General features: G+C 43.5%; 2 protein-coding genes across 4 annotated transcripts in view; one reads left to right on the forward strand and one right to left on the reverse strand.

The window, feature by feature from the left end:
• The first annotated feature begins 805 nt into the window (after positions 1 to 805).
• Positions 806 to 11,137, forward strand: PNO1 (partner of NOB1 homolog). The gene is made up of 7 exons (XM_077315033.1): positions 806 to 1,087; positions 2,395 to 2,544; positions 3,804 to 3,887; positions 5,870 to 5,930; positions 7,669 to 7,786; positions 9,938 to 10,008; positions 10,939 to 11,137. The coding sequence occupies exons 1-7, from the start codon at positions 872 to 874 to the stop codon at positions 11,004 to 11,006; spliced, it is 768 nt and encodes a 255-aa protein (XP_077171148.1). The 5' UTR covers positions 806 to 871; the 3' UTR covers positions 11,007 to 11,137.
• A 2,368-nt stretch (positions 11,138 to 13,505) lies between these two features.
• The window catches only part of PPP3R1 (protein phosphatase 3 regulatory subunit B, alpha), a 57,602-nt gene continuing 54,525 nt past the window's right edge, over positions 13,506 to 16,582 (reverse strand). For all 3 annotated transcript variants that reach the window (XM_077315020.1, XM_077315011.1, XM_077315000.1), the window contains one exon: positions 13,506 to 15,708. In XM_077315020.1, coding sequence (XP_077171135.1) covers positions 15,661 to 15,708 — 48 coding nt within the window. In that variant the 3' untranslated portion in view covers positions 13,506 to 15,660. The remainder of the gene's footprint in view (positions 15,709 to 16,582) is intronic.

Raw genomic sequence — 16,582 nt, forward strand, 5'->3', positions numbered from 1 at the left:
ATTTTTAACGGGCACCTTCCGGGATTCCACTGCGCATGCGCAACCAACCATAACATCCGGGACGCGGAAACCTAGGGTCCAGAAACTATGGCAACGTCCACCATGCTAATTCCAAATTTAAATTTGTATTCTATCAGTCGAAAATCATGTACCTCTAATTCAAAATTAAAAGAGGTATTATTCCCATGGAAAATAATACCCTATGGAAAATAATACGTCGTATATATTTTTACATTTTGAGTTAAAGGAATATATACATATATGCATACATATTGTGTGTGTGTTTGTGTGTGTTTATACATACATATGTTAAATGTATATGCATATGTGTGTTTGTATATCAATTTTGAGTCCAGGGACGACTTTGAGACCCACAGGTGTGCATGCGCACACCCGCAGACAATTAATTTTGAAAGATTCAAATAGGTAGCCGTGTTGGTCTGAAGCAACGCAATAAAATCCGAGTCCAGTAGCGCCTTTGGGACCAACAAAGATTGATTCAGGGCGTGAGCTTTCGAGTGCTTGCAAGCACTCGAAAGCTCACGCCCTGAATCAATCTTTGTTGGTCTCAAAGGCGCTACTGGACTCGGACTTTATCGAATTAATTTTGAATTAAGAGTTATAGACACAGACTCAAAGGCATATATGCACGCTACATACACAACTGTGTGCGCGTATAGATATGTATGTTTGTATATATATATGCCTCTAGTTCAAAATCGAAAGCCAGCCGCACACGTATAATAACTCTCCAGACAGTGTGAAGCAGAGGGGCGGGGCCTCCGGAAAGCCCGCCCAGGCTCCGCCGGCCGAGCGGAAATGGCGATGGAACAGTGACGTTTTCTTCCGCCTTTGCGGGCACGTGTGAGGCATGGAGACGGCTGTCGTGGAGCCAGGTTCGGCTGCGGTCCCCATGGAGGAGGAAGAGGGGGAGGAGACGGTGGCCGGCGAGGCGGCGGGCTTTAGGCCCGTGGAGCGGCGGAAGCAGCGAAAGCGGCGGCGGGCGGCGGCCGAGGGGGGCGAGGCGGAGGGGTCGCTGCCCAGGAAGCGCCCGGAACTGCCCCCCTTGCATGGGGAGGCCCTGCAGGTGAGTCTTTCCGCCCCGCGCGAAGGGGAGTCCCGCCGTTTCTGGGGCGGGGGGCTAGGAGGTTGCCCTGCTCAGGTCCCTCCCCCAGCATCTCCAGAGGTCTTCTCCCGGGGAGTTGGCTGCCCAGACGGCCTAGGAGATGCGCTCTGGGCCTCTCCTGGAGGTTGGCAACCATGTCCCCGCCCTGCGTGGCTCCCGGCTGTTTTTGTCCCTCGAAGGAAGGCGGCGAGGGCCTTGGAGGTGTCATGCAATGACCGCTGCTCTCCAGACTGCTACTCCCGTGGAGAAAAGGTGTATCTGGAGGGTGGCATGGAGGACAGTCAGCCCATCTGAGAGTCCCTTCTGAAATCTCCAGGGATTTTGGCAACCCTCGTTGGCAGAATTACCCAGGAGTCTTCTGTCACCTTATACGCTTTGCTGTTTTGGAGAGGAAGGTGGTTTGCACCCGTGGACCTTCCTCCAATGCCGTGTTTGCACTAGGTGAGATCAGGAGCTATGAAGTGGAGCGAATACGGATTGAAATGGAACGATGTCAAAACGAAGGACACTCCAGGAAATCATAGAACAATAGAGTTGGAAGGGTCCTCGTGGGTTATCTAGTCCAACCCCCTGCACTATGCAGGACACTTGCATCCCTATCGCTCATCCACTGTAACCTGCCACCCCCTTGAGCCTTCAAGATGTCAATGGAAAGGGTAGGCTTCTTTGCCCACTAATGACCATTGACGGTTAAAGCAGGGTTTATCACGTGCGGGTGCAAGACAAGGGGCCTTTGGTCTCAAGCCCCAATTTTGTGCATGAGTTATCCCAAAATCATTCTTGCTGTGGGCTGGGTCTTTCTTCCAAAGCAGAGTTCATGCTTAAACCCTCAAGTCATTGAGTAGACTGGAAGCAAAAGCACTGCCACTTTTTGTACCTCTGTCATTTCATAAATTTTGTGTTGAACAATGGAAAACAGGGTTGCACGTACCTGTAACGGGTGTTCAAGTATCTTCTGCGCAGGCACCCATGGGCTCATACCTGTGCAGTCCCATGTGGGACCCCACAGTACACATGATGACAAGCTGAAGGGTTTTTTTTTTCATACAATGGAATTTGAAGATCTTGTTTAACACCACATGTAAACCCAGATGTTAATCATGAGCCACTCCAAGGAAGGGGATATTGGCCTGATAAATGTTAAGACAACTGGACTGGGTGGTATTTCAGCTTTCTATGAGGTCCTTCTTGTCACTGAAGGTTAATCAGTTTAATCATTGTATTGTATGAGTTAAATGTCTGGTGCATTGAAATTTTGTATTAATTAGGGTGGGAAAGCTGAAATGAGGAAAATTCCAGTGCCAGCAAACAGATACACACCTCTGAAGGAGAACTGGATGAACATTTTCACACCCATTGTAGAACACTTGCAGCTTCAAATTCGATTCAACTTAAAAACAAGAACCGTAGAGATAAAGGTAAGTGATAAGATCTATTGCAGGGGAATTTGGAGGTGTACCACCTTGTGTCTGCTTGGGCAGTGGAGGAGTGTCCGGTTGGTTAGTCCTGGCATGGCCTACAACTGTGCCTGTTCAGCTCTCTGCCTTCTATGAGTGATGAATGAAGATGCAAAATCAAAGTCATCCCAGGATGCTTTGCACCACCAAGATCATTTCAGCTTTCTAAGTCACTCGTCCACATTCCCAAGCCCACTCTATAGAATGTTAGGTGAGAAAAGATCGACCTGATCCCCAAATGTATTGTTCCTTTTTATATGTAAACCGCTCTGAGCCTCTGGGGAGGGCGGTATATAAGTATGATGAAGGAAGGAAGGAAGGAAGGAATGTCCTGAAAAACTGAACTGAAGAAGCTTACCACCTTCTGAATCATCTGAATTTTGCATGTCAGGTGGCAAGACAGTCACAAACCACAGGTGACTGGGGCCCCACCATGCAAGGGCTGTAAGAAGGCTGGTTTCTTTTATTATAGGTCTATTTATTATTTACACTGTTATGTATTGTAATCATTTTAACAATTTACTAATGATGTGTGGTTTTAACCTGAGCCTTCAAGGAAGGGCAGCATAAACATAGAATAAATAAAAAATAATAGTCGAGTTGGAGAATTCTGCTGCCATCGCAATGGTGGGTGACAATCATTCATATTTAGATTGGGCTGAATTTTACAGTGAGCAGCTATGCCCAGGGCCGAATTTTCCTATAGGCTAACTAGGCTTCAGCCTAGGGCCTCAAGATCAAGCTGGGCCTATATTCCACATTTTTAAATAAAGGTTAGAATCATAGAGTTGGAAGGGGCCATACAGGCCATCTAGTCCAACCCCCTGCTCAACACAGGATCAGCCCAAAGCATCCCAAGTACCAATCACAGCATGTTTCATTTAACAAATTGATATATATCACAGTAATGATGCATTTTATTATCTCTCATGTAATTTACAAACTTAAAAATGGGAGGTGAAAGTGGAATAGCCTAGGGCCTCTTTTCATGTAAGCTAAGCCCCAGACTACATGTGTGCAGGAGGGGGAGCTGACGGTGCCATGGTCTCTTCAAGTAGGGACTTATGAGTCAGGGAAGGAGGCAAGTTACCTGACAGCTAAAGAGAGCCAACAATGTTTTGGAATAGTTTGTGGAAACCCAATGACTCGGGCTGTGTGAGAAGGTTGAACAAAACGTACTAGCTTCACCCTCTGCATTCATTATTCTCCCCTTCTTTTAGACTTGTAAGGAAACCAAGGATATAAGTGCCTTGACAAAAGCAGCTGATTTCGTGAAAGCTTTCATCCTTGGATTTCAAGTTGAGGTGAGTTGCCCGCATTAAAACATATGTATGTTTACAGCTTACTTTAAATCCTTTTGGAACAGATTTGTAGCTCAGTGGTAGAGTGTCTGCTTGGGAAATGGGGTCGATCCCCAGCATTTCCCACTAAAAGGACCAAGCACTAGGTCAGGTGAAAGGCTCAGACCCTGGAGAGCCGCTGCCAGTCTGAGTAGGTCACTCTGACCTTGATGAGCCAAGGATTTGCTTGGAGACAGGCTGTGGCTCACTGGTAGAGCATATGCTTGGCATGCAGCAGGTAATCTCCAATTAAAATGCTCATGTTATAAGTAATAGAGCTAGTTTGATGTAGTGGTTAGGAGTGCGGACTTCTAATCTGGTATGCCGGGTTCGATTCTGTGCTCCCCCACATGTAGCCAGCTGGGTGACCTTGGGCTCGCCACGGCACTGGTAAAACTGTTCTGACCGAGCAGTGATATCAGGGCTCTCTCAGCCTCACCCACCCCACAGGGTGTCTGTTGTGGGGAAAGGAATGGGAAGGCGACTGTAAACCGCTTTGAGCCTCCTTTGGGTAGGGAAAAGCGGCATATAAGAACCAACTCTTTTTATGGGAGGGACATTTCTGCCTGAGACCCTGGAGAGCCAATGCCAATCTGAGTAGGCAAGCCTGACCTTGATAGACCAAAGGTCTTAATCAGTAGAAGGCAGCTTCATGTGTGCGTTCATCCTTAGAATATGTACAGGGAAATACGTGCTTTAAAAAAAATATCAATCCGTGGACGGTTGGGCATCTCAATTCAGTCCCAGATGTAAAATCAACTCCTACTCTGGCTTCATAAAAATGAGTTCAAGTGGATAGCCATGTTAGCCTGAAGTAGCACAACAAAATGAGCCCAGATATAAAATTTGGCTCCCGCTGTGGCTTCATAAAGGTAGATTCAAGTGGATAGCTGTGTTGGTCTGAAGCAAAATTTGAGTCCAACAGCGCCTTTAAGACCAAAAAAGATTTATTCACGGTGTGAGCTTTCGTGTGCATGCATTCTTCCTCAGATCATAAGAATACAGATCTCTGTTCCATTGTCAGAGGAAGTGTGCAAGCACACAAAAGCTCACGCCTTGAATAAATGCTGGTCTTACAGGTGCCATTGGACTCAAATTTTGTTGTGGTTTCACGCTGTGTGATTAACGCTGTCAGTTGGCCTAGATTAATTCCACCCTTATTTTAATTGATTCTTTATAACGGACCTCTCTTAAATGTGAAAATTGGGCTGAAGGACTATACAGCAGGTGCTTTTTTGTTTCCTCAGAGCACATTTCAGAGGAAAGGGGGATGTCATCATACAGATTTTTAAAGCAATGTTTGTTTAAACAACATTGGGTTTCATTTCCTTTTGATTGATGGGGCCCAGGGTGCTGCCAATGGTGAGAGCTTGCCAATGGGGCCTTTGCCCACAGCACTACCCCCCACCCCCTTGGGCCCTCCTCCCAAACACTCCAGTGGATCTGGGAGTTCAGAAAAGGGCCTGGGATGGGGCTGCACAGATGGCTCTAGGAAGGTCACATGTGACTCCCATGAAACTGCTGTATCAGACCCTGGGTCCATCAAGGTCATCGTTGTCTGCTCAGGCTGGCAGGTGCTCTCTAGATTCTCAGGGAGAGTTATTTTTCATCACCTGCTGCCTGGTACTTCTAACCAGAGATGCTGGGGATTGAACCTGGGGCCTTCTGCACGCTGCTGAGCCAAGGCCCCTCCTTTATAGCAATGGAGCAATTAGTAGAAATCCACTCCTTGTGTTGTGAGCATTTGCAGGATGGTTCAGCTGCTGACCTTCTTCTTCCTGCTTTCTCCCCTACCAATGAACCACAGTTTGTGCTGTTCCTAGGGGTTCCTCCAGATCTCGGGAGCCCCTTCTTGGGGGGATATAGGGGGCACCCATTTGCTGCATTTGCCTTGGATTGTGCCTGACTCTTGTGAAGCCTTAACTCTTCTTTCTTACATGTTTTAGGATGCCCTTGCACTTGTTAGGTTAGATGACCTTTTCCTAGAATCCTTCGAAGTAACTGATGGTGAGTATTCCAAAGCCCTCCTTGAGAACATACAATTTAATAAAACCTGTCCTGGAAGGAAAGACCGTCTTTTCCTTTCCTGTGATACAACAGAAATCTCCTGAAACAAAAGCTTTTCGACAGAAGTATCTCCTTAAGTTGCTTACTGACATGTGTTACAGATAGCAGCCCTACTTCACAGTTCATGGGTTTAAAATCTAGGACATTGGGTTGGATCTAGCCATTTCCAGTTCCTGGGGGCAGGGGGAGGGGGGGAGAAAGGTTCCCCTTTGAGCGCACACAAAAAAAAACCTATTCTGAGAGTCATGGGACCAATGTGGACAAAACCCACGGGGAATGGAGTTAGATGAGTGGTCAAGAACTGAGTGGAAAAGTGGAATATATCTGACCCATTGTTTTACTGCCCTTGGATCCTGAGACTCATTGCAGATTTGATGTCCTTTATTAGAATGACCTTTCCCAATTTTGATAGCATCCACACGCTGGAATTGTCCATTTATTCTAGTTAGTTGCTCCTCTTCTGTACACAGAATTGAAATGGTGTTTCACTGAAGTGCTTCGCATAGCACTATATTCTCCAGAGATGCTCGAAGTCATATGTTTGCCTGAAGAATAATGAAGAGCTATCAAGTCACAGCCAACTTACGACAACCCCTCCTCATGGGGTGTTCAAGACAAGAGATGATGCCTTCTTCTGTCCAAGTAGTGACCATGGCCAACCCTGCTTAGCTTTCAAGAGCAGGCTAGCCCAGATCATCCTGGGATGAGCAGAGGTGGGTTGCCATGGCCTGCCAGGGCTTCCTTGGTGGTCTCCCATCCAAATACTAATCACAGCCAACCCAGCTTAGCTTCCAAGGGGGCAGTTTCCCCAACTCTTTAAAACAATACGTGCATATTTAATGAATTACTGCTTTGGTTGAGACAACCTTGTTCATCAATGACAGAAAAGCCCCCCATGCCTATAATACTCAAGAGTGCTTGTTACATAAATGCATCTGTTGAGTTCCCTGCCTATGGAAAACTAACATTCAGGGGACAAGGCTGTTTTTTCACATGTAGGGAAACTGATACATTTTCTGTGAACCAGTCAGATCTGAAACATTTTTGCTTCCCAATAAAGCCCCTTCATTGAAAGACTCCATAGGATTGTAGCGGTTAAGATGCTGGACTAGGATTTGAGAGACCCAGACTCGAATTCTGACTCTGCCCTGGAAGCTGGATGGGTGGCCTTAGGCCACTCACGCATTTTCAGCCTCAGCTACTTTACAAGGTGGTTGTTTTGAGGATAAAGGTGTGTAGGGGGTGTAAGCCACCTTGGCTGTCAATCGGGAAGAAAAGTGGGGCATAAATGCAGTAAATAAATAATTTTTAGTATGATTTGTTTTCATAGGAGTTTGGATTGTCTCCCATTGAAGATGAAGAGCTTTTTTTTTTGCACCCGACTTTTTACTACCTGGAGTTTCAAAGCAGTTTACAATTTCCTTCCCTTCCTTTCCCCACAGCAGACACCCTGTAGAGTAGGTGGGGCTGATGCAGTTCTGAGAGAAAAGTAATCCAACTGGCTATGTGTGGAGGAGTGGGGAATCAAACCCGGTTTTCAACAGTTGCTCTTAACCACTACATCGTCCTGGCTCTGTCTCAAGGGATTAACTAGGCCCAAGATCATTCATTGGGCTTAGAATAAACATGTTTAGGCTATGAATGTAAAGAGAAGGCATCTTTTCTGTTTTCTCTTTAGTGAAACCTTTAAAGGGAGATCATCTTTCTAGAGCAATTGGAAGAATCGCTGGGAAAGGCGGAAAAACCAAGTTTACTATTGAAAATGTTACAAGAACACGAATAGTTCTTGCAGACACGTAAGTTATATTTTGTGGTTCCTTTCCTTCTGAGTGTGATATCAGTCCCATTTAGCTGTGAGCTTTATAAAAGTAGCAAAGTTTTTACTGGCAATTTTAAATGAAAGTCTTTTACGATAGATTTTACATCTGAAACTGTTTGAAATTTTCATTGTATGCTTTGCAATTTTATGCCAATAAAAGTACTCTGAATCTGAATCTAGCTGCGAGGACTTAAAATCATTGATTGGGGTTTGCAACATTTTTTGAACCTGTGGGCTGTTTTGGACTTCTGACACAGCTTGGCAGGCACAGTCACGAAAATGGTTTCCAGTGAATGACTAAATCATACAATGTGAATGGGCCTTACCTAAGGATAACCCCACCTCTGAATAAGACAGGTGAATGCAGAAGCTAAGATGTTCAGGTGATGTGTGTTTGTAGTTTTTTAAGTGTTTTTGATTGGGGTGCAGCTCAATATCTCACCCTTGGACAGGAGCTTGGGAGTGATTCTGGATGCCTCTGTGTCAATGGCCCAGGTCACGAGAGTAGCCCACTCAGCGTTTTTCCATCTTCATCAGGCAAGGCTACTAGCACTCTGTCATTGGATTGCTTGGCTACAGTTTTCCACTAAACTCACTCTACGTGGTCCTAACCTTTTCTCTGACCTGGAAATTGCAGCTGGTGCAGAATGTGGCTGCTAGGGTCTTTAAGGCCATCCAAGGTCTCCAGGATTACCTGTCTCCTTATGCCCCCTGCGGGGTGCTTTGCTGTACGGATGCAAAACTGTTGGTGGTCCCGGGCCCAAGCAAGGCTCTCCTGGCCTTGACCAGGACCAGGGCCTTTTCAGTCCTGACCCCGACCAGGTGGAACAAGCTGGGTGAGCTGAGGGCCCTGACGGAACTTTCCACAAAACAGAGCTCTTCTTCCAGGTCTTTGGTTGAGGCCAGGGCCTGAGATCAGGGCCCCTCCCTGAAATAACCAGGTCATCAGCTAACCTTGTAGTGTCCCCTGAAGCACTGGACCGAAGCCTGTGTGTGTGTGTGGGGGGGTATTCTCATTGCAATGGGTGGGTTTTAATTAGTTTGACTGTTTTAAGGGGTTTGACTGTGGGTATGTATGTTGTTACCCGCTACGAGCCACTGTGTGGGAGTGGCTGGTTTATAAATAATTTACTATTTTGTGGTTAAATGATATGAAGCTCCCCCAGCCAGTAATACCAAGAGGGGCAATATAGAAATTTAATAGAAAGATAGACTATAGATAGACTATAGATAGATAGATGACTGCTGTACTGGTCTCATGCAGTGGGGCTGTTATGTTTTTAAATAAGTGGCTATTTCAAAACATTCTGTATGTATCTGAAGTGGATCCTAAACTTGTTCTGCTCACAGATTTCAGTGCATGGATGGTATGAAACTCGTCCATCTGGAGACGTTTGCACAAGGGTGCTCCAATAGCACAGAATGTTATGTCAGATGTAATAGGCTAACAAACCAGAACAGAATGTTGTCTTTCAGAGTGCTGTGTCCAAGGATATGGCCTTGTTAAAGCCACAGGAGACCCTGGAAGGATTATTGTAAAGAGATCTCGCAGCCTATATGAGTGCAGTTGATTTAATAAGCAGCAGATCTCAGTGAACTATTTATCCCAGTGATTTCTGCTCGCTTTACCTGCAGTCTTTTTTTTTTTTTTTTTGAGAAACATTCCTAATTGTCTGCAGTTGCAGGAAGGCTGTTACGAAGCCAGGCAGCTGTATTCTAGTCTGGAGGGAAAGGGTACTGTGCTGTAAGGTGGCCCTGGAAAGGATAAGTGAACAAATTAGCTCAATTAAAATGGAATCCTGAACTGCCAAGTGTACTTTGGCAGATGGTGTAGGCGTTAACCACACAGTGCAGCAGAGCTGATCTGAAAAGAGGCTGGGCGCCAGATGCTTTAGCGACATTTAATGTGGGGGATTGTTGAAGGAAGGGCTGGGCTTCAGGTGGGTGGCTGCAAGCAGTTGGTGGCGGGGGGCGGTGGGGAGCTGGAAGAAATGCCCTAGGTGCTAGTGCCACGATGTTGCAAACGGGACGATCAATACCTGCAGTCTGTTCAGTATGTTGTTTGGCAAACATGTTTCAGTGTGTTTTCAATTCCGCCACATTTCATGCACGATCATTTCTATTTCAGGAAAGTTCACATTTTAGGATCTTTTCAGAACATTAAAATGGCACGAACGGCAATTTGTAACCTCATCTTAGGTAAGCATCGCTTAACAGGCAATTCAAAGCCCCCAGCCTTACGTCCGGGCAGGGAAATTCCAGCTGTGTGAAAGAATCGCTCTAGTAGTTCTTTATATATAGTAGACATAAATGGACAGGAAGGTACCTTGTACTGAATCAGAACCAGGGTCAATATTGTCTCCTCGGACTGGCTCTCCAGGGATTCAGGCAGAGATATTTCCCGTCACTTAATGTCTGGCCCTTTTAAATTGGAGATGCTGCCAGGGACTGGACCTGGGCATCTGCCTGCCAAGCAGGTGTTGTACCTCTGAGCCATAGCCCCTGCTTAGACAAAAGAGGCTTGTAACTGGTGGTCTGGTTTCTTTCTGTAGGTCAGTGCAGCTCATAAATGCTCTTTATATATTATATTAATATTAAAGAACCAAGTCCTGACCTGGATGTCAGATCTTAGTCAGATCTTAGAATTTAAACAAAAGTAGCTCTGGTTAGTAGACCACTCTACCTGATGGACAGAGGCATATAATGGCAAGCCACATCTGAAGTCCCTTGCCTTGAAAACTCTACAGCAGGGGGGCTAAACTGGCTCTCCAGATGTCCCTGGCAGGTGCTCCTCTTAATTGTAGACCATGGACAGCTGGAGAGCCACAGTTTGGCCACCCCTGCCCTACAGGGTCACTTCAGCTTGACAGCAATTTCCAGTACAAAGGAACCAAATCCTATTTTGCGGGGTGGGGAGGACGAATCTGCAGTGGGAGGGGGAATCCTGCTGGACCAATGGAAATGCAGTTTCACTAGAACAGTACCTTTGGATCCAGGCCATTAAAGAGCTGAAGTTGGGACTGCTGTGTTTTGTTGATCTTCTGCAACTGTGCCTCGTATCTGGATCTCTAAACCTTGAAGCATCAAGTTCCTGCATGAACTGTATTAACATGTGACTTTCATTTCCAGGAAGTCCTCCATCAAAAGTGTATGGCAATATCAGGGCAGTGGCCAGCAGAGCAGCAGAGAGATTCTGAGACAATTCAAACCACAAGATTTTCTTCTGTGCCAAGCTGGGAAATGGCTTGTATGCAGAGCTGCTATGGATGGACTGGTGGTTTCATCTATTGAAAGAGGATTTTTGTCTAATAAAGAGAATCTGCCGATAGTTTTGTGTCGTGGAAGCAGTGAACTCGCAGGATCTTACAAAATCGAGTTTCTGATTTGTTGCTTCTACTCTTAAGTCAGTGTAGTCAGATCACTGTCAGATGATCTGTCATCTGACAGATTAAGTCAGATCACTGCAGCTGCCTTATGGTGACCACAGAGAATTTTCAAGGCAAGAGATGTTTAGAGGTGGTTTGCCGCTACCTCCCTCTGCAGTGACCCTGAGCTTCCTTGATGCTCTCCCATTCAAGGACTAAGGGGGACTGTACTGGTTTAGATTCCGAGATCTGGTGAAATCAGACTATCCTGGGCCAGCCAGGTCAGGACTATGAAAATCAGCGTTTTAAAATAGGGTCTGTTAAGTGTAGATTCTGCTTTAAATCTAAGTCACGGTTAGCATTTTCCAAGAATTGCAACTAATCTACAGATTGCTGATCAGTTTCCGCATGTGAAAAGTCAGCTTTGATCTTTCAAAAGCAACTTCAGTGAATGTCAGAATAATAGTCTGAAATTGCTCTATAGTTATAGCTAGTATCTGAAGTTGAATGGTAAAGGTATCCCGTGCAAGCACCAGGTCCTGTCTGATCCTTGGGGTGATGCCCTCTAGCATTTTCTTGGCAGACTCAATACAGGGTGGTTTGCCATTCCCTTCCCCGGTCATTACGGTTTTACCCCCCAGCAAGCTGGGTACTCATTTTACCAACCTCGGAAGGATGGAAGGCGGAGTCAACCTTGAGCCGGCTGCTGGGATCGAACTCCCAGCCTCATGGTCAGAGCTTCAGACATCATGTTGGCTGCTTTCCCTCCCTGCGCCACAAGAGGCTCAATATTCAACCTCAAGTGGTTAAATAACAATACCAATTCCCAGTGCTAATGTTGCTTACCAGTTCTGCTATCCATATATGGTAAACTGTCACATTTTGAAACACTTGACCAAGGGACAGCGGAATAAAAATTTAATGAATAAAACTAAAGTATCTATAGTTACATGCTAATTGTGTGTGCATTAGAGATGTAACATTTCTGGAGATTTTGAAGCCACAGGGGAAAAGGAAAATTTAAATATGTGCAGTAATTAATATCTCCTTGAACCTAAGCTAGTTTTACTGCTTTTGCAGCTTTAAACTTATAATTATATTGAACTGCAATATTTGAAATCTTTATGGAATTTAGGTCATGCCTTAGTTTTTTTTGTTTGTTTTTTTTGCAAAATTGCAAATATAGACAGTGCATAATAATGCTACCTTAGCCAATATACATTAACTTTTGGCTAACTGAAAAGTAGGAAGAACATGTGTTTAAAAACACAAGATTTGTTAAATGGTGCAAAACTGCATTATTTGGTCAGGAAAACCCCACAGGTAACACCAAAGATCAATAGTATCTGCACAGCTGGATGTGGTTCCTGCTAGATGTTGCATTTGTTCTGGAGGTTTTGATTAGAGCAGGACTTTTCAACATTTTGATCCCGGAGGAACCCCTAGAATATTTTTTCAGGCTTTAGGGAACCCCTGGAAGTGATGACATTTACTGCTTCTATTGTGAAGAGACTCCGTCTGTAGACCATATGAACTGGGGAGAGTTGCAGAACCATAAGGTTCCCCCAAGTTACAGATCTCAGTTCTTAGTAAAACTTTTTTTTGCTCAGAGGCTTTGGTGTGGTTTCTGCCCTCCTCCTGATCTGATTTCCCTCCACTTGGGGAGAGCCCTAAGCTACTTAACATCCAGTCTGTGGGGTTATGTGGAAGTGGTTTGAGGAAGAGGTGAAAAGGTCAACCAGAAGGGAGGCAGGGCACATAGGTCACAAAAGCAGTGAAAGTACTGCTCCCATAATTACATCTATAGCAGTCACCTTGTATTTTAAAAGCATTTCACTCATTGTACAAATCAAAATATTTCATAATAATCTACAAATAATCTACATATTTTGAATCTTTCCACTGGAACAATGTCTCCTGAATTTTTTTGTGACTTCACATCTCCAGTTTGAATAAATGGGGGGTAGCATGGTTGATTACTGAGGAACATCAGAGATGGAGGAAAGTAACTCCGTGAAAAATTCTGAACAATTGATGGCTTCCTCAGTAGAATCATGTTTAAGGCAGTGCTAGTACACTCTGCATTTATAAAGTTCCAAGTATTCAAAACACTTCAGGATTTGGTTTTGACTCTCTGTCCCTCAATATGCATTAAGTACCTCATTTTAAAAGGCACTAATAAGCAATACAAACTTGGCTAGGTTTTAGAATGTGTACATTGACTTCGTTGAAACATGTTCTGTTTCTTAACATAACTGTATTTCCCTTTAAAATTATATAACTACATGAATACACATTTTAGCTTGTTTTGTCAAAGATAAGACACTATGATAAAGTTCAAATATTTTTTTATTTTTTTATTCATACAGTATGAAGGTTCCTATAGTTCCAACAACGTATGATATAGCATGCAAAGGGGAAAAAAACTAAACATTCAACATAACCCATTTTCCACACACAAACTAAAAAAAAGTCTCATCCCCTCCCCCCATAAGAAAGTAATGTTAGCACTATATGCTATAACGCCAGCCAGGATATGCACAAGCAATTAAGAAACAGAAAGCATTTGCTAAAATGTTTTGTAACAAATCCTTATGTACAAAAAAAAAAAATTCACAAAAAGACTAGTTCTCCCTTGAAGCAGAGCGCATGGCAGTTGACACTGGAACAGGGAACAACCACTGGCTGGGATTATAAAGCCACATCCTGATCCAGAGGAAGGAAATTAACATGTCGTGGAGATTCTCTGTTTTTAAACATTTACCAAAGTTTGGCAACATTATCTTCTTTTAAATTATGCAAATCATGTAAACAAGAGGAACTTTTTTTTTCAAATTGATCTACATGCAAAACTTCATGTCATGCAAGGACACCAAGCACCCGGGTTTCTCACAGACGGAGCCCATGATGTGCAGCACTCAGTTTTGAAGGAACAGCTAAAATCAGGCAGGCCACTGACATTCATACAAGCCTGCCTTTTCCATGGCTGACAAAAAATCCTTTTGCTGTTGTTGATGGTAGCAAATAGAAGAAAACCCTGCTACAGAGGAAAGGATGTACTATCCTAAAAAAAAAAAAGTCTAATGTAAGTCTTTCTTCCAACCAACAGTACCAGTTGCAGAAAAGGAAAAGGATGATATAAAGTTGTATAGAACATAGTTCGCTACTTTTATATCACACATCAAGTTGCTTTTATGAGTCATGATATGGACAAATCTAGACAAAAATTCTCCAAGTGAAGAAGAGCAGAAGAACAAGAAGTATTAATTTAGATAATGTGACGCTTTCCTCCTTCCCTATGGCAGAGGTTTAATATTTCCCCCCATAATATCCATTATAATCATATATATACACACATATAAAATATTACCAGTTTTATTTGTGCAACCTGTGATACTATGTTAAATGCACAAGGGAAATTGTAACGGTTGAAACATAAATTAATGGCAAGAGAGGTTTCTGTTTTGCTTTTCTTAAAACAGTTTTACTGTGCACCAGGAATCCTATCCAATCACTTTGCTCATCCCAAATTCTAAGTGCTGCGAAACAAATGCAAACGCTTTTAATTGTTTTATCTGCTCTGAATGGGTGGCAGCTGGTCTTCAAAAGGGTTGCCTTTTTAGTTCAGCTGCACCCATTTACTAAGCGGAAGGACGAAATGGCTACTGACATTCTGTAAATCCTATTTGCACACAAGGTCTAGTTCTTGGCATTAACATTAAATTACATATTCTCATACTAGTAAGTAGAATTACACTTGGAAGCTATCAAGCAAAGATGCAGACCCCGATAATAGAAATAGATCAACAGGTATATAAACAAATATTACGTTTCCTGTCTTACAAAAAATATTAAGGTAAATTAACAGGAAACCATGCTTTCTCAACCAGTCTATAGATAGATATCTGAAATAAATCACAGGAAAAAGGAAAGAGTTGACCTAACAACCATTTAAAACTTTACATTCTTCTACTTATATATATATATATATGTATATATAAAACTGTGTGACATAAAAGTAAAGATGTATATCCATATATTGAACTGTTAATGTTCTGCTTGGCACTTTGTACTCTAGTTTTGTTTCTGAATCAAGTATATTAAATTAAAGCCCACTTAGCTACTACATATAGAAAGCTACATATATATCTATATATAAATACACACATATATATAGATAGATATTTCCTTGTTATAAAAGATGAGAAAAAATAAATTAAAAAGCCAACCCCCCTTCCCTTTCCCCACCACACTGATATGCTCTTTCCATCTTGCTGTCCTTCAGACTTTAAAGTGCTACACAGAGTTATTGAGAGAATAAAATGTTCAATAACACTTAGTTGGCTTCATGAGGCTCATGTTGGAAAATGTGGCTTCACAGAGAAAAATACTTCCATTTAAATACACAGAGAGCGTTGCTGGACGTCTTGAGCAGATCTTCAGAGATGGAGAAGAAAGCAAAAGTGTTGGGTGGTGTCCTAAAGAGTCACACATCTACCACCATCTTTTTGTGGATATCTAAGCCTCCTACAACCTGAAACAGTTATGCAAGAACAATGTGGGGATTAACAAGACAGTGAAGGAGGGAGGAATTCTCAGGTTTGCCCTTTTACAACCTCAGTGGCTTGGATCCCAACATGGCCTTCTGCTAGTAGAATGCATTTATCTCCAAATTACTGCTACTGGAAACTAAACAGCAATCACCCGAGGGCTAAATCTGAGGACTGCAACAAGGAATTGCCCCCCCCATCCAACCCAATTTGCAACAAAATTACTCTTATTTAACAAGGCTGCATGTCTAAATAATGCATTAAGTGGATGTAGGTGACTTTGAATCCACATTTACGCACTATAATGAACAGAAGAATGATGTTGTTCTCCCTGGATTCTTAAAGCCGAAATGATTATCACGATTCCTAATCAATACACGGGCTTTTTAAACGTATTTTTAATCTTAGGGTAGTTTTCATGATGTTCCCTCAGAGCAGAATCCATACAAAACCATGTTAACATCAGAGGATAATTCAACAATTCAAAAGACTACTTAAAAAGGTGTTAGTGAAGAAAAGCAGAAGAGGACCACAAAACAAGCAAACAAACAAAACCTGCACCCTGATTGGGCTGGCCCCTTCGCTTGCCGGTCTACCTAGCAGCCTCCCTCACAGGGTGCATATTATGGGGAGAGGAAGGGAAGGCGGTTTTAAACTGCTTAGAGACAACTGAGGCCTGCTGGGTGACTGTGGACCATTCCTAGTTCTTTCAGAGCTCTCAGCCCGACCTCCCTCACAGGGTGTCTATTACAGAAAGAAGAAGGGAAGGCAATTTTAAACTGCTTAGAGACACCTGAGGCCTGCTGGGTCACTGTGGCCCATTCCCAGTTCACTCAGACCTCTCACAGCCCCACATCC

The sequence above is a fragment of the Paroedura picta genome, chromosome 1, assembly GCF_049243985.1.
Source record: "Paroedura picta isolate Pp20150507F chromosome 1, Ppicta_v3.0, whole genome shotgun sequence".
Lineage (NCBI taxonomy): Eukaryota > Metazoa > Chordata > Lepidosauria > Squamata > Gekkonidae > Paroedura > Paroedura picta.

Excerpts from the sequence above, each read along its gene's own strand:
- PNO1 (XM_077315033.1), top strand. The coding sequence starts at position 872 with ATGGAGACGGCTGTCGTGGAGCCAGGTTCGGCTGCGGTCCCCATGGAG. Across the intron at positions 1,088-2,394 it reads TGCATGGGGAGGCCCTGCAG|GGTGGGAAAGCTGAAATGAG; the intron begins GTGAGTCTTTCC and ends TGTATTAATTAG. Across the intron at positions 7,787-9,937 it reads CGAATAGTTCTTGCAGACAC|GAAAGTTCACATTTTAGGAT; the intron begins GTAAGTTATATT and ends TTTCTATTTCAG.